At 35.5% G+C, this 22,446-nt stretch overlaps 3 protein-coding genes across 3 annotated transcripts; all 3 read right to left on the bottom strand.

Moving 5' to 3' along the window:
- Positions 1-654: 654 nt before the first annotated feature.
- LOC113730562 (inositol 3-kinase-like) lies at positions 655-6,557 on the bottom strand. The gene is made up of 2 exons (XM_027255309.2): positions 5,204-6,557; positions 655-1,213 (listed from the first exon to the last, which is right to left on the bottom strand). Exons 1-2 carry the CDS (start codon positions 6,041-6,043, stop codon positions 1,082-1,084), a joined length of 972 nt encoding a protein of 323 aa, XP_027111110.2. The 5' UTR covers positions 6,044-6,557; the 3' UTR covers positions 655-1,081.
- Positions 6,558-15,166: 8,609 nt separating this feature from the next.
- On the bottom strand, positions 15,167-16,990 carry LOC113742841 (uncharacterized). The gene has a single exon (XM_027270847.2). It carries the CDS (start codon positions 16,988-16,990, stop codon positions 15,167-15,169), a length of 1,824 nt encoding a protein of 607 aa, XP_027126648.2.
- LOC140004472 (uncharacterized) lies at positions 16,428-20,369 on the bottom strand. The gene is made up of 2 exons (XM_072049054.1): positions 17,812-20,369; positions 16,428-17,720 (listed from the first exon to the last, which is right to left on the bottom strand). The coding sequence occupies exons 1-2, from the start codon at positions 18,704-18,706 to the stop codon at positions 17,020-17,022; spliced, it is 1,596 nt and encodes a 531-aa protein (XP_071905155.1). The 5' UTR covers positions 18,707-20,369; the 3' UTR covers positions 16,428-17,019.
- Positions 20,370-22,446: the final 2,077 nt, after the last annotated feature.

Here is a 22,446-nt window from a genome sequence, read left to right as displayed (position 1 = left end):
CAAATCATTAAATGGGTTAAGAGTCTTGGAAAACCCCTAATTTCACAGGTTTCCCCCAATTCGAATGCAAAATGGGCTCTGTCTTGCTTCCTTGTAGAAATTAGGATGCGAACTTCCAAAAAGGCCCATGCCTGGCCGTTGTTTTCTGTACAGATATATGAGTTTTGGGTGACGACGCCGTATAAGTCCTCAATTGGCACAAGCATTTTAGTTAAGGGACTTAATTGGTGCGATAAAATTTTTAGGGACCAAATCGGCTTTAGTAAAATAGTTTAAGGACTAAATTGGCGATTTTCCCGATATCAAATTGCAGGAACATCCCTGGTATGTCCAATTTAAGTCATATGCCGGGAAAGGAATTGGTGTTTGCTTGCATTTGTGTTAGTCTTACTTTCATCATTTCCATCAATTCCATTTCTTTTCCAATTGTACTTGCAGTCTACAAGATGGTAGTATATTGAGGATCTTTTTAGTTCTTCTCTGCAGTTAGCTGTCGCTTATCATCCCGTACCAGATACTGGGGAGCTTTTCACCATAACGCAGCAAATGCCACCTTATCTTTGGAGGATTCACAAGAAGGTGAAAGTATAGATTAATGCAGCAATACAGGCACACTAAAAAACAACTAATAAGTAATAAGCATGATCTCTCCAATTCCCTGTAAATTATGCTAGAATTAACTATGCAAATTCTTGCTTGATATCTGTTCATTACAGCAACAATTTTGTATCCAAATTTTCAAGAAATCTCTTTTCAAGCACAAGAGTATTAAACTTCGGAGAAGGCAACATGACAATTTTGTCATGGTCAACTGTCAGCAGACTGTCAGCAGACCTAATTAGTTTTTCATAAACATAACAAGCAACGCTTTCTGCTAAACATTGGAGTGCTGGCGCATTGCTGCCCTACTGCTAGTCTGCTACAAGAGAATCAGGCAAACTTCAACTGCTATCTTTCACAGCATTAGCGGAACTTGTATCGCTGCACTAAGTACGGTATGCAACTCTTCATGATCTAGTGGCTTTACAAACTTCAGCCCATCGTCTTGACCCATGCGGCTGCACTAAGTACAGTATGGAACTTATTTGGCTTTGCTGAGTACGGTATGGAACTCTTCATGATCTAGTGGCTTTACAAAGTTCAGCCCATCGTCTTGACCCATGTCGCAGCCAAGACACTGCAGCCTTCTCCTCTCCACCTCATCCTTGACTTGCTGCAAGCATAAAGAAGAGCAAATTAGAGTCATTGCAGAAAGTTGGAACATCCTCAATGCAGAAATGGCAATAAATCATCAGAGATTCTCAAAAAGTCCTGCTAAAGCTAATTGTGGACAGCGATAGGTTTTCATATAAAACCATAAAGAGAGCCATTATCCTTCGTGCAATGATCAGGCATAGTAGTGGCAGACCAACCCCCAACAAGTCAATCCAAACCATGGCAAGCCAGTCAAAAATACATTTGCAATTGCAAACAAAATTCTGCATTTCGAAATGTTGACACTAAAATCCATATATTTAATGACGCAACACATTTGAATGCTAAACAGCATCGGTGGCCTTAAAAATTGCACTCCAGAGGTATATGCAGCAGTATACCAAAAGAACAGCATCAATAGCAAAGCCCGCCATTTTATCTATCACCATGATAATGAGAGCACCACGTAATACCAATTGGCAAGATTTATAAAAATCAAATAATTTAAATTTTTGACCAAATAGAAGAACATCGTGGCTTTAAAGGATACATGTCAACACCCTAGATAGAGCATAGTGGAGAGATCTAGCTAAAAATGAAGGCTTCAATTAAATGGACAACAAGATATAGAGGAAACTTGTTTGCCATGATACAAGGGAAAGTAGCCTTATGGTCATGCATTTGTTTCAATGAAAACAGCAGTTAGAAAGTGCATAGCTAGTATAAAAGTGCAAACCTTCACATTTAAGAAGTTAAGGTGGCACTGGCATAACTTCAACTAGGTCTCTACTATCTTACAAGAAAGAAAGTAAACGAGAGAACTTCACCTAATTGCGCTAAGAATGCTCCACACTAAAATCTCAAGGCTCAAGCAGTATGCTTTAATAATATTTTATGATAAGCTAATTCAACACCAGCGTAACGTCACGTAGAAGACCTTTATCATCTTAAAAGAAAGAAGGTGAACGAAAAGTTCACTCATATTGCATTACCAATGCTCCATCTGCAAGAACAGGAAGCACAGCCTGGTGGACTACAATCAAGTCGCTCAGTATGCTGTTCAGACTATAACTAGCAAAGCACAGCATGAAACCAGTCAATTAAATCCAAAGGCTCAACTACTATGTCATTTAAGTTATCATTATTACAAAATATTAAACGAATGCAAGACAGAGAGAAGAAGTTCTCTCGCTAGACGGCTTAGAGAAGAGCAATGTTGTTTATGATATTCCATGAAAGGTGCAGAATTCAATTCACTCAAACTTCACTGCTTGCTCCATTTTCCCTATCCAATTTGATAGTGCAATAGCTTCATTTTTGTACTCATTCGGTTATCGCTAAACTATTTAGAATTCCACTATATGGCGCTTTGTTAAAATGTTTTTGGGCTGGGCAGTACCATTTTTTCTTAAAAAATTATGATTAACCATCTTGTTAAAGACAAAAAGGAAACACAGATTAAGAGTACAAATTTGTAAATAAGCTTGTCTAAGTTACCATATAGAGTATCGATTCCTAAATAGTATGCTTATCTTGAGATATGTTGTACACGACAAATTATCAATGTTGCAGTAGATAGTGATGTGCAAATTCAGATCTGGGATCCTTTCTTTTGATTCTGTATTGAATTCATGGCCTCCAGGAATAGAAACTTGATATTAGGTTCAGTTTAGTTAAATTCTCTTAGCATTTTTGCCATCCTTTTAACAGCTTTTTTGGAAGTAAGAAGATGGCATTTGTTAAACAATTCATCACAGTCTTTTTTTGGCCATTTATTAAAGTTAAACAAAAGCGAGAGAACCAGAGAGAGTCGAAACAAGAAACTGTACTAGAAAAGAAGAAAAAAAAATGAAGTGGATGCTATACTAAGAGGTCAGGGCATGAAAAAAGAGAAATCTATGAAGCCATGGAGTAGAAGCCGTATCCATAGACTATGACTGTCTGCATAAAATTTAATCTTCAGTTACTACAATGACATTGAGGAATCAATATTAATTTTTAATTTCTTAAGTTCAGCTCATATAAGGTATTTGCTTCCTGCAGTGTTTCATTTTTTCTATTGTTTACTAACAAATATTCATATGCTATTCAACAATAAAAGAGAGGCATCCCGTTTACAGGAAGTTTATATGAGGTAAACCTAGTAATCTACTGTTGCCAGCTCTACATGAATGTCATCAATTAATGTGCCTTCTCTTTCCTTGATTCTAGTATTTGGTTTCAGTTTTGTTATTTGTGTTGTGCCAAAGTATCTATAGGGACTGCTGAAACTAGTTGTCAACTTAGCACAATTATGTGAAAAAAAAAAAGATTAGCTGGAATATTTCTTTTAATGAACTTAGTTATCCTATTTCAGCAAATGAGTTGAATTCTTTGGTACTACTAAGACACCGATGTTATTCCATTAAAATGATATGTTATTCTTTTTAAATGAGTAAATGTTTTGAAAGCTTTGCACATTGGAGATGAAAATGTTATGTGCAAGAAGTTCTTAAATTGATACCATCAATTGGTGAATAAAATATATGAAGGGATGGTTTGCATTTGGTCTGTAATATCTAGTTTTATCAAATACTTTCTGAATACTTCACGTACAAAAGCCCTCAGCTAAGAAGAAGAATTCTAGAGTGCATGTGTGGAAGCACTTCTAAAGGTAGTTACTTATGCATGTCTCTGATGGAAAGTAGTCGTGCTTCTACATTTTTCTATCTCATAATAACATTTCTTTTTTAATCAAGAAAGCTTGAAGAAGCAATTGACCAATTAACTAAACCAATCTCACTTAATATAACATCAGCAACAATGTATGCTTCCAAAGTAACAGTGCTTTCCTTACAGTAAATTCTGATCATTATTTTGTTAAGCTTCAGCATGCTAATATGGTGGTTTTGTATGGATCAATTGCAGAAGATAAGATGAAGTCCACAGCTAACCCAAATTAAAACGTGAGCGCTGAACTGTAATCCCATGCGAAACATCCTAAAACTCAGTTACCAACGAATCAGATACTACCTCAATAAGATAATATACATGTTCTGATTCCTAGCAAGAAAAAAGCAAAAGTATTTGCAATTGATACCTGGCGTTGTTGTCGACACTTTTGCTTACTTTTGCTCATTGACCACCAATTGAAGTTAAATAGTTTGCAAACAGTAGCTTATCTAATTCTTCTTCCATTTAGTTTATACAAATTGTGGCCTCATCTGGGGACCTTCACGCAATGTGCGAGGCACAATATATACTCTTAAAAGAGAGAAAGTGAACAAAATGTTCACACGCTTGCACTCAAAATGCTCCGCATTAGTAGCCAAAGGCCAAACTAGAGTGTCATTTGAAAGTTACTAACATTATAAACGAGTAAACAAACTTCTACTCCTTCAAAAACAGAGAGAAGTTCTCAAAAGGAGCGCGGTTGCTCTATTGAATGAGTAGATCATTCTATCTAAGATGATATTCCAGAAAAGATGCAGAATCAAGTCCAAATAATAAAACTCGCTCAAACTTCACTCTGCACTACCAAAACCCAGCTATTTGCAATGGAAAAATAGGTCACATTCCATTGGCATCTTAATGCTTTAACATATAGGTAAGTATCAGTATGACACTAATATACAACTTGAAATGTGCAGCAAATTTTTCTAGACCACTAATCACACAAAACAAACTGCATAAAGCCATGTAATGGTGCTAGATAGTACAACTTCAATGATCAACTAAGAAGAGACAGCAGAGGCTCATTTTACCGTAGCATCACCAGAAGAATCAAGCTTCTGAATGAGGAACAGAGTCTACTGCTTTCTGCTTGCTTGCATTAGTTATAAAAGTGAACTAAAAGCCTCAATTCAAGTATACCATCACCCTAAAATTACATTTTCCTTCACCTTATCAAAACAGCCAATTATAGAAAAACAGACTGCGACATGTATGAAGGCAGACAAATTAAATGAACTAATTCGCAATTGACAAAATTCTTAAGTTAAAAAAAACTCATTTCAGGAACGGAACCAACCTCCAACAATCTAGAATCGAATTCTGGAAGCCCCATTTGGGCAACAGTCAGTGACCCAAAATAGTTCCCCAACAATGCAGCATCAGGAACAGCCAAACCGTGAACAAGCCCAGCTACAAACCCTCCTAAAAAGCTGTCACCAGCACCTGTTGGATCAACTTGAATTGCCGGAAAAGGCGCAATCTGCAGGTCCCCATCCTTCCAGTAGACAGTACACCCATCTTTCCCATTAGTCACCAACACACAACACCATTTCCTCGCCTCCTCCACATCCACGTACGGCGCCTCCTCCGCCGATGCCTTTAAGACCCCGATTTTCGGCAATAACCGGAAAAAATCAGTTTGTTTCAATTCAACAAGCCTTACTGTTCCGTCCACCGCATCAAATTCCCGAATCAAAGCTTGAATATCGACCAGAACTAAGCCGCACAAATCAATCATTTTCTCTAAAGTTTCGGGCAAAATCTCTCCCGCAACTCCGACAGCCAACCCGAAATCGAATTTGGAGTTGAACGAGAGATCCGAAGAGGAAATCGAGTCGCATGCATGGACCCGTTTCAAGACCCGATCCTGGCGGCTGATTTTGGAGGAGAAATGGGCACGGAAAAGAGTGGTCTTGGAAGAAGGGATTAGCAGGGGTTGGTGATCGACCGGGTAGGCGAAGTCGGAGCCCACCTTAGCGACGCAATGGGAGGGGACGGAGAGGCCATCGAGGGTGGCGGAGACGAAGGAGACGGCGCCGCCGAGAGATTCAGCTAATACAGCGTCGTCTTTAATGAGAACGTCGTGGCAGTAATTGCCAACGACCAGGCATTTTGGGTCTTGGCTTTGTGTAACCATGGCGGGTGGTGTGAGGAAGGTTGAAAATATCGGAAACGGAGTGACTTTGAGAATTTTTTAAAATAAAGCTGGGGAGGTGAAGGTGATGGCTTTGAAAGGCGGGAATTGGAACCATTAGGTTAAGTAGGATCAAGATTTGAGCTAAGTTGAAGATTTGGCCATTAAATTGGCTAAAACAGAGATGGTGACAAATTGGGGGTTACTGTTGATTTTTTCTTTTTCTTTTTCTTTTCCCCCCCCTCGTGTGAATACTGAATGGTGATGTCAAGAAAGAAACTGGCGGCCGCCAGTTAAAGAGAGATGTTTCGGTGGTATCAGAGGCATGAGTTTTGATGGCGAATGAAGCTGCGGGCAAATTGGGGGGGAATATGTGCTTTCAGAATGGGAAAGGAGTAGGGAGAAGGCCAGAAGCAGAAGTGGGAAGGGAGACGAGAAAGGAGGAACAAAGGCCGCTGATGCATTGAAGTGCGAACCTCAGGAAAGCGATTCTTCAATCTTCATCACTGCCTTGATTCTGCACTAGTCATGGTGGAGAGCACTATTATTATTATTAGTATTTTTTTGGGAGTTCTGATGGTAGTATTCCACTATTCCTGAAATGGAAAACAGCATGCAGATACAGCTAGCTGAGTCCTTTTGTACGTATTCTGACGGGAGTCTGGTTGTTGTAGCTGAGTCCTTTTATACGTGTTCTGACGGTATACTGGTTGTTGTCCGAAAAGGCAAGCAACAAATAATCTATTAAAATGGATGATGCTGTAGTTTTTGTAGTACTTCGTATTTAATATTTTCGATGCTACAAGAATCTGTTCCTATTTAGAAGGCATTGGCTTTGGGCCGGTGATTGAGACACAATTGGAAACCCTCTTTCTCCAAATCCATGGACTCGCATAAACAAGGATATGTGCCTTCTGCCATCTAGCATCCAGGCCACAAGAGTCAAATGAAATATTTGAGGGTAATCCATTTTTATTGCTGCTAGATATTTTCTACTCCAAACTATATGTAACTTGTAGTTAAGCGAAAAAGAAAAGACCCCAATTTTGAAGGACATCAACTTGGGGCTGTCTTCAATCTGAAATTTTAGTATTAAAAAAAAAAATTTAGTGCACATACAAAATTGGAGATCAATGAGAAAGAAAAACAAAGACAAGGTGATAAGGGAAGCAGATGAATGACTGACCCGAAAAAAAAATAGTGGGAGTACAATAGCAAGAAGGGCAAAGATGTTATATGTATCTATCACCGCCGATTACATTTATAAATAGATGATGAGAGCGTTCATGTTCAAGTGATATCAATGGTAGATCGACGATCTTGAGCGATGAGATCGACGAAGAGAGGTGGTGTGCTAGATAACCATTAGCGATATAGGGAATACAAACAAGAGGAGGTGGTAGTGTTGGGATGTAAAGGAATCAAAGATGAGAAACTCTTACGCCTTGTTTGGATTGCCGTTTTTAGTCGAAAAATTACGTCATTTTCCGTGATCACATTTTCCTATTATCTTTTTCTCTCACATACATCAAATCGCTACAGTAATTTTTCCATGAAAAATGACAAAAAATGCAATCCATTATTGTCCATTATTGTTGGAGATGGGTTTGTAAATTGCAAAAGTGAAATATACGATGAATGCGAATGAAGATGCATCTATATGTCTTTATAGCGATCGACACAAAGGGCAATTGAAAGTTGTAAAATATGTATCGTGTATTGGTATGTATCATTTAAGAAAAGATGTACTGATAGCTTTACAGGAATTGGTTCCACTCTTTATGTAATAATAAATAAAAGACCTAGTTTTTCAAACGCCTCACATCAAATGTAGCATGAATTTCCTTGGTACAAAGATTGATCAATTGACTTTATTTACTCCAAGCAACAGCTCATTGGCTTCACATCAAGTACTGGATGATTTGTAGTGGGATCTTGAAGAAAATTGGCACTTGAGCTACAAACAAAGATAATCTGTCAAATGTGAGAAATTTGGCAAACTTTATGCCCAGCCCATTTTCTTCACCAAACCAGAAGCTCCTCCGCCCATTTCACACTTTCAAACAGAGTCTTCTTGGGCCGAAATCGGGTCTTCTCTTTGGGTCCTAATATAGCTCCCACTTTCCGGATGTTTCGAACTTGCTGTTGGAGTAGATCCAATCCACAGTTTATTTTATCAGTTTAATCATACCAAAAAGCTATTTTATCCGTGAAATGAAAGCATCAACAGCCAAACAACATGCGGCCGCGGATCTTGTCTTGTCAATATTCTACTGATTCTTTCCAATCTGCATCCCTAAAAGGTCGACGAATTTGTTGGGTAGTTTGGTATTTTGAGTTTCGACTTAATTTTTAAGACGTAATTTCTTTTTTTTTTGTCAGTACCTATACATTTGTATAATCAAAACGTAATCAAAACGTAACAGAGAGCGAGACCTCAACCACACAACAGTGTTAGCATTTCATACGTTCAAGCTAAAACAACCAATTCGCCTTAAGCGAGTTGACCATCAGATGAAAGTATAAAATACAAAGAGTGTGCACTAATACATCTCTTTGCTCTAAAGATCGGATTTTTTCCCTCTAATTTTAAAGGGTGTACAGTAGTACATTTTTTTACTCTAAGGATCGGATCCTCTCCATCTAAAAACACCGGCTCAATTCGACCTTTTTTTTTTGTATAGGTTGCAATAGAATTAAGAATAGGATGTGACGATTGATAAAAAAAAAAAAACTGAAATAAGACCAAAAACCAAGCCACTCGAAGTTTAACTTTAACTAGTGTAAATTAGAAAAAAAAAAAAAGAAAGAAAGAGAGAAAAATTTGCTCGCTCCGGATTGAGTTGTCATTGACACCTACAAACATGAGATCTAAAACAGGTGAATGATTATACATGCAAGCTTGTCAATTTGAAAAGTTCTGTTCCATGCCTACATGGTTGAATTAATGATTACTAGGCTTGGTGCCCCGCGGCTTCTGCGGGGTGTCCATTATTGTTTGTTATAGTATAATGTTAGATTTATTTAGTGATATAGATTTAGAATATTTTGTATAATATTAGAGTTGCAATAGTGGATAGATGAGTGGTATATTAGTTTTTTTTATTTGTAAATAAATATAGGGAAATTGATGTGATTTGTATTGGATTTTTTAAAATTAATGTGATGTAAAGATTTGATAATTGTGATGTAGTTGTATTGGATTTAAATTTCTGTATTTATTATTTTTAGTATATTATTATATAAAACATTGTAAAGATTAATTGTTAAATAAATTTTATATTGCACATGCATATGTATATATACATAAGTAGATATATAAAAATATAACAAAGAAAGAAAAGTACAAAAAGTATACAGATTAAAAAAATTAAATGATTCTATCACTTAAAATAAAATGGTAAATATATATATAGATATATATAAATGTATATAGATGGTGGAAAATATATATATATTTATTATTTGTGTTTTTATATGTATTTATTTTGTGGAGAATATATAAATTGATAAAAAGTACAAATTTTTTGAAAAATATATATATTAATAAAAATTTGTTGTGTATCTAGTAAATATAAATGAATTTTATCATTTTTTATTAGCTTGCATTCATATGACTAATTGTTTTTAAAAAAAGAGGATAATTTCTGTGTATTAGAGAAATGTTTCTTCAGTAATATTTGAAAATGTAAAAAATTGAAAAATATGTGATCGAAGACTAAAATTTTAAAAAAAGTTTTGTTTTAAAATTATAGTAAATGCCTATATATAGAAACAAAATTATACATGATGTAACTGAAAAAAATATATATTATATTGAGACAAATATTGTAGGAGAAATAGCAACAGTAGAAATATAAGGATAAACAATACTATAATTGTTATGTATAAGAGGGTATAGGTAAGATGTTTAATCAGGATTCTTGGATAAAGTCTCTGTTGAAGAGTTGGATATCGTAGTTGTTTTCATTTAGCAAGGTGAAGAGGACGACACTTCCTTCATGTAAGAAGTATTTTTGCGCGAATGTTGGCCAGCCTTCTGTTATTTGTTTTTCTTCAAGTTGGAAGATCCATCGAGTTTTAGCATGATAGCAGTTGATTATTCCTATGTCATTTGTTTGTATATTTGATGGGATATCACCAGTAAGTACCTGAGATATAAAGCAGAGGAAAAATGGAAGAGTAATATGAAATGAGATGAGTAATGTGGTGTATGTATTATGTTCATTGGAATGTAATTTGTAGTAAACTGACCAAAGATTCGAGATCGTTTGCTGTTAGCATTATATAAAATGAGAAATGAGTCATTAGTCTCTCTTGTTCTGTGAATAGCGCTGCAGTTATACGAAATACAAGTGTTAGTGTATTTTGTAATAGAGAGGTGGGATTGTTTTATTGAGAATGTATTGCTTACTGCATCCAATGGATGATTCTGGATGATTGAGAAGGATGTTCCATTCATGAGAAGCTAAGCAGTTATTTTGATTATAGATGGCAACTCTGAAGACCATACATCCTATGTGTAAAAATCGAAGAATGGAGCGATGTTGTAGATTGTGGTCTTGTATGAATTTGTTCCATCCAGATAGTTGAAAGCTTGTATCGAGCTTGATGAACCATGTGCGATTTCCATTTCGTATAATCATTGTGTCTGTCCAACAGGTTCTTAAATGCGGATAAAATGATGGATTAATTCTCTGCAATAAAAAGAATTGGTTATAATATAAGATGTGTAAAAATTGAGATGTAAAAGTATGAGTTATATTAGTTTACCAATCCTTCTGGAAATGTTTGGTTATACTCAACGAGAAATGAGATTGGTGGGGAACCTGAGATTGTTATAGATGGATATTTTGTATTTGGTTAGTGGAAAATAGATAGGTTATGTATCAGAGAATAGGATGTTAAATGTACTATTTTTGAATATGAGGGGAAAAAACTTACTTGATATTAGTTCTGTCGGTGGATAGTCAGATATGAAGGATGTGAGCCAATTTACAGCATCGAAGTGTGATGACCAATATTGAAGATTGGGATCAGTGAATCTGGAACCTATAGCTCTCCTGAAATTGGTACTGATTTCATATGTAAATGTGTTATTGGATGTTGGGGTTGCTTGGATTGCTTGAAGTGCTTGTCCATTAATAGTATGAAGGTAAAATAAGGAGATGATGAGTTGGTCATTTTCTTCTATTGTTTCTATTGTCCAGTCTATAAAAGTAGGTATTGCCATGAGGGTTTTGGGATTCTGGGTTTTAGTTATATGCAGTTATTATATTGATAGCGATTGTTATTGATGTATGGTATCTTATATGAGCGGCGCATTTTTTTTGTGTTATTTGGATATCTTTTTATTTGTTGGTTTGTTAGACATGTGAAGACACAGTAATATATTGGAAGAGAAGAGTAATTTATTTATTTTATTTTGTTGGTATTGTAATGAAACTGTTGTCATGTGAATAGATAGTTATGGTGAGTTGTTGGAAATGCATTGGAGTAAAGAAAAGTGATAAGTTAATGTAAGCATTGTGTTATATTTATGATGCAGCTTTACATGTGATTGATGAGGTATCAAACAAAAATATATGCTGCTTTTTAGGTTTGGTTTCTACATAAAGCAGATGACACCAAAATGTGATTGATAGCTGCAGGGAATCAAAAGTATCGACATGGGTGGATATTTGGTTAGAGTTCATGTGATTTTCTGATGCTTGGATTCCTGGTCAAACTGGTCATCTAAGCTACGTTTGGCAGATATGGGCAACGTTGGAGTGTTAGATTCAGGAAGAGCAGTCATCTGGGATGTGGAAGATCCAGCTGAAGTAATGTTTGTGTAAACTGAGGTGGAAGTGACAGCAGGTGTACATTTATCAACAGGAGTGGTTGGGGTTATCAGCTTCTCTGATGGAGCCATCGTGTCAATCAATTGGTTTACTTCTGGTTCTGGGGTTTTTTGTTCAGTTGTGTGTTCGAGAAGAGGATGGGGTGATGACTTATCAGGAAGGAAGGCAGTGAGAAAGTAAAGAGGAGTAAATTGTCTGTGAGATGGTAGATATGATCTCATCTCGCAAAGCAATCTTTGCTGCTGAATTTTTTCATTGATAGCATCAATAGCAATGGGGATGTTCTGCATTATTGAAAAGAAATATATATTGAGTAATGAAAAAAATCAAGTGTATTGAATGTTTTCTTTATAGGTAATAATGACTTGATAGTTACCTTGATATATCTGTCATAGATTTCAGTCGCAGTGATGTCAAGCAGAGCTTCTGCATATTTTTCTTCAACGGTAGCAGGCAAGTAGCCAGTGTCATCATGTATGTTAAGTTGGAGCTTTGCTCTATAAAGACGAGAGGAGTAAGATTAGGATGATGTATATTGGAAAGAATGTAAAGGAACAGTTATGTAATTGATTGAACGAAAATAGATACTTTGGTTTTGGCTTTCTGTCTTTTGTTTCACAGAAGCTGCAGTCAAATTCAATATCCATCATTGCTCCCGTTGATTTACCACATGTAGCACAGCTAGGAACAAAAAATTTCTGCTCAAAGTTGGCTATCAATGGAGTTCCTTTGATCCAAAAATTTTTGATCTATTTAAAAGGGAAAAATTTGTAAATCATGATTGTTTTAAGTAAATTGTGTATTTAGCTTTTTTGCAAGAGAGCAGGTAAAAGAAAAGATGTATTTTACCAGTTCTGAAGAGCTAAGAATCTGTGAGATCGGTCTGATTTGAGTCTGGGGTGGAGCAATCAGCTTTTGATTGCTTTTTTCATAGAGCTTCTGAGTGATGACTTTTTCAATGTATGGTTTATTTTCATCACACCTGTCATATTTGTTGAATTTGTTAGGAACTGTTATATTGATTTGTTAATGATAAAATGCTGGCTGATAAAAGCAGGAGAGAAAGAGATACATACCAAATTTGAAGGGAAGCAGCCTGTTGTATTGGTGGATCAATGATGATTGTGCTATTGGGGCGAGTAGCAATATCAATTCCTTGAGTTGTTATTTGTAAAGAGAAAAAAAGAAGAGAAAACAAAGTATTTGGTTAGATATATGATTCTGTAGGAGGCATAATATATAATCTATATTAGTGTAAATCAAATAGTGTAGATTGATATTGGTAAATAATGATAATCATACAGATATTCTAAATTTATATTACTAAATAATCACTTTAGTGATAAGCAATATACTAACCATGGTATGTTGTGATCTTTGGTCGGACAAGCAAGACTATTGGGTATTTGTGAATAATGTTCATGAGCTGAATTCCTTCAATATAAATATATGGTTCCCACATGGTAAAGATCATTGGTCTACATCTGGAATATATATAGATGTCAATATGTAAGAGAGATAATTTATTATATGAATGATTGATAATGTGGAGAGAAGAGGATTTATTATATAGAAAACTGATTGAATGAATAGATGAGTTTTGTGGAAGAGTGTTTTAATATATGAAAAATAAAAAATTTACTCAGGATTAACAGCAACGAATCTGCGAATTGCGTGTGGTCCTTTTGCTGTAGTTATAATAGTTTCTGGAAATGCTTGAATTAGGCAACAGAGGAGATCTGCATAGGTAAGAAGATTGAATTGATAAGGAGTGTTAGTATAAAAGAATGTAAGACATATATGTGTATGCTGAATAAATGATAATAGTAAAGAGAGGTTTACTGAATCTGATGGAATCATTGTTTTTATATATGTCAAGATCCCAGAAGGAAGTTAAGGGGAATCGATTGCGTAAGTTCAGCTCATTTTCTTTTTGTGCTTGCTTGATGAAAGTTGTTTTGCTTATGGTTAGTTGCCATGGTACAGAACCAGCTTGGTTTCTTTGATCAGTGATTGCTGAGATAGCAGCATTGCCAATGTAATAAGTACGGTAAAGATCAAGCCTGCTATCTGTATAGTTTACGTCTCTGGTGAAAGCAATTGCTTGGATTGATTCATTCTGGAAAGAAAGCAGTGATCAATTGATTGAAACTTGGTGATAAATGAAGGTAGTAATGGATAATAGATAAGGGGGGAAGATTAGTGATTAGTTTTATGACTGATATTTTTTTAATAAAGGAATTTAGAAATGGAATTTACCTGGTCATCTTCAAACATGAAGCGTTGGAAGGTGTTTTGGTCTTTTCCTCTGAAGATGTTTGTTTTTTCAATGAGGATGACTTTTATTATCCAACGTTTGATTTGCCTGTGAGCTTGCTGACAGTAGTGCACCTGTGTTCCATATCTGCAGCATAAAAAGTGAAGAATATGTTATTGATGAGAGAGATATGCAAATATAGACAGGAATAAATATAGGTATGTGTAATTACAGACATGTAAGTTTAATACTCAATGATGAGCTGCAGCTGCCAAAATTTCCTGATAAACTACATTGCGTGTACAATGATTGGACAGAGAATCAGAAGGAATAGGTCTAAGGAGAATTTTGACATTATCAGCAGTTTTAGCTCTAGAGAGGGCAACATATAATTGTCCATGTGAGAATACTGGTTCTTTCAAATACAATCCTACAAAATCAAGTGTTTGTCCTTGTGATTTGTTAATTGTCATTGCAAAACACAATGAAACTGGAAATTGAGTACGTTTGAAAGGTATTGGGTATGACTCATCATTAGAGCTATGCAATGGAATACGAGGAATGAAAACTTGTTTACCAGAATGAATTCCAACTGAAATTTCAGCATGAATAACATTTTTATTGAAATTCAAACAAATCAAACGGGTTCCATTGCATAATCCTTCAGCAGGATTCAGATTTCTTAAGAGTATGACCGGGCAATTGCGCTTCAAAATCAGTTCATGTGGGGGCAATCCTGGAGGGTGAATAGTATTTAAGAAGTCACCGTGATCGGCTTGTTTGCTTTGGTCTATTGTTTGATCGAAACTGATATACCTGACTTCTTCTCCAGGGAATTTCTGGATCAAAATTTGATTGACTTCATGGACAATATCGTTTGTTGTGGTGAGAATGACTCTGTTAATGAGTGCAAGATTACCAGGTAGAAAGCTAGAGAAGGATGGATAAACAGTGGTGATGAGAGTGTCTAAGGATGCCTGATCATTAATGAAAGGGATGATCATATGAGAAGGCACCTTGATTTTGTCATCTGTAATGGTCGGTTGTGTGCCATTTTCCAATGCTTAGAAGGAGATCTGAAAATGTTAGATCCAAAGATGCTCCCATATTCTGAGTTAGCTGTATTTTTTCAAGTTGGGACCAGACATATGAATTGAAAACTGATGCAGAAATGTAATCTTCCTTTTGACCTTTTCTGACAACTGGCAGCGTTTGCCGGAAATCTCCACCGAAAACAATGATTTTTTCACCAAAAATCTGATCAGAATTCAACAGATCTCTAAGCAATCTGTCAAAGGATTCGATTGCATATTTTTTGGCCATTGCTACTTCATCCCATATTATGAGCTTTGCAACTGTGATCAGTTGGGATATTGAACTTTGCTTAGAAAGATTGCATGTGTTGTTAGCTTCATGATGGAGAGGAATTTTGAACCGTGAATGAGCAGTACGGCCTCCTGGAAGTATTGATGCAGCTGCTCCTGATGTTGCAGTTGCTAATGCAATGTCGCATCTTGATCTAATTGTTGCAAGGAGTGTTTTATAAAGGAAAGATTTTCCTGTGCCACCAGGGCCATCAATGAAGAATGCAGCTGATGTATTTGTATTCACTTTTTGCATTATTCTGTCAAATGCAAATTGTTGTCCAGGATTGAGCATAGAAACTGCTGCCAAATCTTCTCTGGACACAGATATTGCAAGTTCAGCTTGTATTTCTTTTGTAGGATCGCTGAATTGAACATCTGGAATAAAATCTGAGAAGCCATATTGCTTTATGCTTTTTCCCATTATTTGTAAATAGTCATCAATTGAAGCAAGGGCTTTTGTGATGATTTGATCTTTTGATAAAGATGAGTCTGCTGCAATGTCTTCTGATAAGAATGGTTGGAATTGTGACCACAGCTTTTGTGGATCAGGTGGAGAGCAGTGGACTAAGATGACTGCAAATAGCTGTCTTAAAGATTGTGGCATTCTATAAACAATAGCTTCTGATAAGCAGTCTTGAGCTCCATTGTCTATATGAAGCAATCCTCGTAATTGTGCAGCTTCTTTAAATGAGCAAGTTAGATAACCATTTACTGTTTTTAGATCATCAAAGGATGTGGGTCGCCGAACATGCATGAGAAGCATTCTTAGATAATATCTCTCTCCTTCAATTGGATGTGCTGTTATTACACGACCAATGACTTGACCTCGTTTTCTGGTATACCATATTCTGTCATCTTGATCCCATACAAAATGCTGAGGGAATTCCTTGTATAGCAGATTAAGATTTTCTGCATTTTCATTTGTTCGATTCATTGAAAAAAATTCTGTCAACATTGTTCGGGAAAGTTTGTCATCCTGGATTACATCTGTTAAAGGCTGACTCTCATCGAAACACATTGATTGGCAGTTTTGAAGGTGGAGATGAAGCAAAATTACTGATGGACTGATAACATTGAGATCAAAAGCATAGATCCTCCACATAGCTTCAGAAGCATATACCCATCTTGCAGACTGGAAATTTTTTATTTCATCAATGATCTTATCTGCTTGTTCTGCTGTCAATTGATATATCACTTTGTCATGACCTTTGTATATATATTTATAGATGTACTTGACAGCTTCAATAGCAGAACATATTTCAATATTGATGTGACCGTCATATTTTGCAAGCAGATATGGGTTGTAAGGGACAATCCATAGGTTATCTAGCTCGTGTTCTCTGATATATACTTTTCTGCCATCATCTTGTCTCTTGTATATAGGATAGGAGTTTTTTCCATACTTTGTATACTCTGAGAAATCCTTGGGATAGTTATTTCTGCACTTGTGATTTTGCCGCATGCAGGGATTAGTTGGATTCATTGATCCGCAAGGTCCATGAAGCATGTGCTTTATAACCAGAGAATATAGATATGGTGATTTGTGCCTATCAGAAGCTCTGCAGAAACGATCTTGTCATACTCTTCAGGTGAAAACATCTTTGATTGTTGCTTTAGAATGATGAGGAAGTGAGCATGGGGCAAACCTCTTTTTTGAAATTCAATAACATACGTGTAAGCAGCAACATGACCAAAAAGATGTTTCTTGAAAAGATCTTCTTTCAACTGTTCTATTTTTGCACGAAATACTCGTGTAATCAAATCAGGTCGGTTCTGAGATTCATCTGTTTCAAGCAAATGGTTCTTTATTTCAGGCCAAGATGGATTGCAGGTCATTGTGAGGAAGATATCTGGCTTTCCATAACGTTGCACGAGAGTCATGGCATCCATATATCGCCGTCGCATATCTCTTGGTCCTCCTATAAAACTTGCAGGCAAAATAATGTGTTTTCCCACATTTGATCCATTTGTGTGACCTTTTGCTATGACATCTAGTAACCCCTGATAAGCTTCTGTCGTCAATTTGTTTTGTTTATTTCCGTGAAATTCAAGGCGTGATGTCTCTAACTTCACATAAGTATCAACAGAATATTGCTGCAATAGACGGCCGATATGCAGTAAGTTTGATTGGTCTGCATCTCGCATTTGAAACTTGTAGGCATAATATTCTCTGCATGAAACAGTTGGCCTCTGCTTTTTTTTCTTTCTAGCAGCTGTTAAGATAAAGAAAATGTAAACATGAGTTATTTTATATTATAGTAAATAAGAAGCAGAAAATGTAAAGATTTGTAGATATAGTTATACCAATTTGCTCTGCAGTGAGTACTTCTTCTATATCAGTGCATTGATTAATAGAAATCAAATGTTCTCTTTCACAAGTCTGATGAGGGTCCCGAAGAATCTGAGTTTTTGTTTTTCTAAGTATTCCAGGATGCCATCCAGTCTCTCCAGAAGGAAATATCAATGGGTATTGTAATGTGTCATAACAACCATAATGTTGTTTGACTATTTTTCTGTTTCTTGTTGTTGTACATATTTCAATCTCTCTTGAACTGTCTCCATTAAGAGTGTCGTTATCCAACCAAATTGCTGCAACTTGAGATGCTGAGGAAATGTTGAATACACGTTGATCCAGTCCAGGATTAGACTTGAGAAAAATTCTGTATCTATCCAGGTCTTTAATATATGCTAATCTTCTGATAAATACAGAATAAGGATTGTGATCAAGAACAGATTTTAGCTGCTGAACAATTGATTCCCTGAACTTGGCTGAAAGAACCATTCTATTCTGTACTTCATGTTCTGTATCATAAAAATATAGCTGGAGATTTGATGCCTTTTCACCATCAGAAGGTTTGAGTGGATTGACAAAATGATAGATCTGTCCTTGAACTCGAAATGTGTAAATGCCTTTATTTCTTTTGCTCAGTTCTCTGTCATAGTGAACTCCTAATGATGTAAAACCAAACATATTGTTGTAGCTCCTGATACATTGTCTAAATTCAATAGCTTCAGGACTGCTCCCTCTACAGAGTTGCAGTAGCTTATTTGGCATTTTTGTTTCTGCTAGACGAATTTCTCCTGATGCACAACAAAATCTTGGTGGTTCCATGTAAAAGCGTTTAGCATGACAATGTGGACAATCTGGAACAGATGGTAAGATGCTTGGTTCTGATGGTATCTGCTGGAGTAATGGCATAGTTTTTCTCCGACGTGTTGGAGCTTGAAGGATTAAAGATGAGTGTGCATGAGCTATGATATGAAAATGAAAAAGCTTTCTATTCTATATAGAGAGATAAAAGTAATAAAAATATTGGAAAGACTTATTGGTGTACCATTCTGATTTTGGATGGAGAGGGGATGAATTCAATGGTTCTGTCAGGATTGGTGACTGTGCTGAAAATTGATGATTGTAGTTTTAGCAATAATATTGGTAGAAATCTAGAATGTAGCATGGATACCTATTATAATGATACAATATTCAGTAGCTATTGAGGGAGTTGAAATACATAGGAAACGTACAGGTATAAATGGGACAATTGAACCAGTCGCTGGTAACATCAGATAGTGATGGAGTGGAAAAGTTTTGTAAGATAGGATCACTGGCTGCAGGAAGATAGTCTAGATACACATATATATATATACATATACAAATGAAGAAATTAGTATTTTAGCTATTATTGAAATAAGTAATAAGTGGGAATAAGAAATATATGAAAGAATTAAGGAGTCAGTGGATACATGGATCAATGTGAGATATAGCTGCTGCAGATAAGCTATCCATTATATGGGAAAGTGAGGCAACAGAGAAAGGAAAGCATGAGGAGGCATTCGGAACAAAAGATGGAGATGGCAAGAGAGGATCAGGAAATCCATGAGACAAAGAAGTGCTAGCTGCTGATGCAGTAGTATATATAGGAACATCAATTAAGCATCCTTCATATTGTAAAGAATTAGGAGGAGGAGTATCCGGAATATCAGCAGTGGCTGTTGGGCGAAACGGAATACAGTCTATTGTTTTGGTATCTGTCTGGGTAGCACGATGGTGTCGTCTGATTATCTCTGCAGCATATTTGTCTCGTCGTCGTTGGTTATTTTGGATGCGATATTCATCTTCAGAGCAAAGTTTACGCTTTCGAGGCATACTAAATAAAACTAATGAGGACACAAAGATATCTGGCATGATTAATTGTATGGATGATTATGTAGGATAACTAATGAATAAGACGGGGAGGGACAAGCAATGTGAGAAGGAAGACATGAGAATGAGTACACAGGTAGAAACAAATATAAAGGACATGAGGATAATAAAAAATAGCAATTTGATATGATGCAGCAAAATATAAACATTATATAAGATAGGAAGGGCAATATAAGATGATATGGATCACCTTTTATCTGACACCAAACAGTTGCGAAGAAATGGAATAAGCAGAAGAAGGTAAGAAAGCCTGCAATAAAAACGGGAAATAGTCACAATCAGGGAAAAGTATTTACAATAGAATCATATACAGTGGAAGATAAAGTGAGCATGCATGGGATGGAAGCAAGAAAGAAAGAATGAAAATTTAAAGTAGGTATATTAATGACTAAGATCGGATGTAAAGGCTTTTTCTGAGATTGTGCGCGAAAGTAATAACATAAAAGAAGATTAGCAAGAGACAGCGAAGAAAATAAGGCATACATAACATGAAAATTAGAAGAGTATAATCCAGTGGGCAAAAACATGGCGAAGGGCGGTAAAAAAAAGAAATGACCAAAAGAACAAACAATTTGTTATGAAAAAAAGACATGCAGCAGAGATATAAATACAGAGTTATAAATACTAAGAGCAATAACATCTAATGACATAAATGCATGTCTGATGAAGGGGTGACAATGGGAAGAGGCAAAATTGTTATTAATGCAAGCAGAATGCTGATGGAGAAGATATATAAACGATGCATGTAAAAACTAAAGTAATTATAAAATAGATAGAAAGGCTGACAAAAATAAAGGTAAGAATTAGAAGGTAACTTATGAACGAGGAGGCACAGGAACGAAGATGGAGTAAAGTAACAGAAAATAAGCAGGAGAGAAAAATGCAGTAGGGTAAAGAGTGCTGAGTTCAGGTGAGAAGGATATTATGATGAAAGGAAGTGAAATAATAAGCGTGAATATAAGAAGAGATTCGAGCGTAGTAGATATCTGATAGATAGGTAAGCAGGAAGAATAAAAATAAGTATAATATAATGAATAGTATAGAAACTGTTAATATCAGATAAGTGAGTGGATGCATTTAATGTAGATTAGATAGTGAGAGACAATTGATGTGAAAAGAATAAAGCAAAATAGTACCAATCCAGTTGGATGAATAGCACGTGGCTATAAAGCAGGGTGAATATCAAAGAAACACGTAGGCACATTAAATGTTGATTAGACAATGGAAGAGCTGAGTAATTTAAAACCTGGAATAATAGTACCAATCCAGTTGGATGAATAACACAGTGGCTATAAAGCAGGCTCAATATCAAAGAAACGTGTGGGTACATTAAATGTCAATTAGACAATGGAAGAGCTGAGTAATTTAAAACCTGGAATATAGACGGAAACAATCTTTTATTTTTTGAACAAAATATCCAATTAAATATCATTTTTTTAAAAAAATAAATGCAATGTTCCAAAGAAATATCATGAAAGCAAGATTTTTGAAAGACACCAGAAATGGTTTACATTTTTGAAAATAAGCACGTCATTAACCATGACTTTTATGGATAACCATTTTTGGGGACAAAAATGCCTGTATTCATATCCATTTACAGATGAACATGTAATTTATTATGATTGCGTATCTGTTATATCTATTTTATGTCACCCAATGTTAAAACTTGAAAGGTCCATAGTAATAATTCAATATAACCCATAACTTCATGTAACTTAAAAGAAACAGATATTGTAAAGCGGCATAATTGAAAGATAATTGAAAGCGGCATAATTGGAGCAAATTTTTCTGGATATATTTAAGGGTTTTTTCTGGATATATTGATTTTGTTGGGAATGTAAATATTTGTAAAGGGAGAAAATTCTTGTGAACATATTTATTTCATAGAGAAAGGCAAAATTTGCGGGGCTATATAAATTTCGTAGAAAAGGGATTTGGACAAAAGCGGTACATGGAAAAAGGAACGCAACTAATATATGCAGGATTATAGTATAGAAACTGTTAATATCAGACAAGTGAGTGGATGCATTTAATGTAGACTAGATAGTGAGAGACAATTGATGTGAAAAGAATAAAGCAAAATAGTACCAATCCAGTTGGATGAATAGCACGTGGCTATAAAGCAGCGTGAATATCAAAGAAACACGTAGGCACATTAAATGTTGATTAGACAATGGAAGAGCTGAGTAATTTAAAACCTGGAATAATAGTACCAATCCAGTTGGATGAATAACACGTGGCTATAAAGCAGGCTCAATATCAAAGAAACGTGTGGGTACATTAAATGTCAATTAGACAATGGAAGAGTTGGGTAATTTAAAACCTGGAATATAGAAGGAAACAATCTTTTATTTTTTGAACAAAATATCCAATTAAATATCATTTTTTTAAAAAAATAAATGCAATGTTCCAAAGAAATATCATGAAAGCAAGATTTTTGAAAGACACCAGAAATGGTTTACATTTTTGAAAATAAGCACGTCATTAACCATGACTTTTATGGATAACCATTTTTGGGGACAAAAATGCTTGTATTCATATCCATTTACAGATGAACATGTAATTTATTATGATTGCGTATCTGTTATATCTATTTTATGTCACCCAATGTTAAAACTTGAAAGGTCCATAGTAATAATTCAATATAACCCATAACTTCATGTAACTTAAAAGAAACAGATATTGTAAAGCGGCATAATTGAAAGATAATTGAAAGCGGCATAATTGGAGCAAATTTT

Source organism: Coffea arabica, chromosome 1c, assembly GCF_036785885.1.
Source record: "Coffea arabica cultivar ET-39 chromosome 1c, Coffea Arabica ET-39 HiFi, whole genome shotgun sequence".
NCBI lineage: Eukaryota > Viridiplantae > Streptophyta > Magnoliopsida > Gentianales > Rubiaceae > Coffea > Coffea arabica.
Note: the sequence above shows the minus strand (reverse complement) of the source record. Positions and strands in the feature narration are given on the sequence as shown.

Bases quoted from the DNA above. Each gene is read 5' to 3' on its own strand.
- LOC140004472 (XM_072049054.1), bottom strand. From the start codon at position 18,706: ATGCCATTACTCCAGCAGATACCATCAGAACCAAGCATCTTACCATCT. The intron at 17,721-17,811 runs GTATAACTATAT...TTATCTTAACAG, and splicing joins ACTCACTGCAGAGCAAATTG to CTGCTAGAAAGAAAAAAAAG.
- LOC113742841 (XM_027270847.2), bottom strand. From the start codon at position 16,990: ATGAATCCAACTAATCCCTGCATGCGGCAAAATCACAAGTGCAGAAAT.
- LOC113730562 (XM_027255309.2), bottom strand. From the start codon at position 6,043: ATGGTTACACAAAGCCAAGACCCAAAATGCCTGGTCGTTGGCAATTAC. The intron at 1,214-5,203 runs GTTGGTTCCGTT...TTATGCTTGCAG, and splicing joins TCGATTCTAGATTGTTGGAG to CAAGTCAAGGATGAGGTGGA.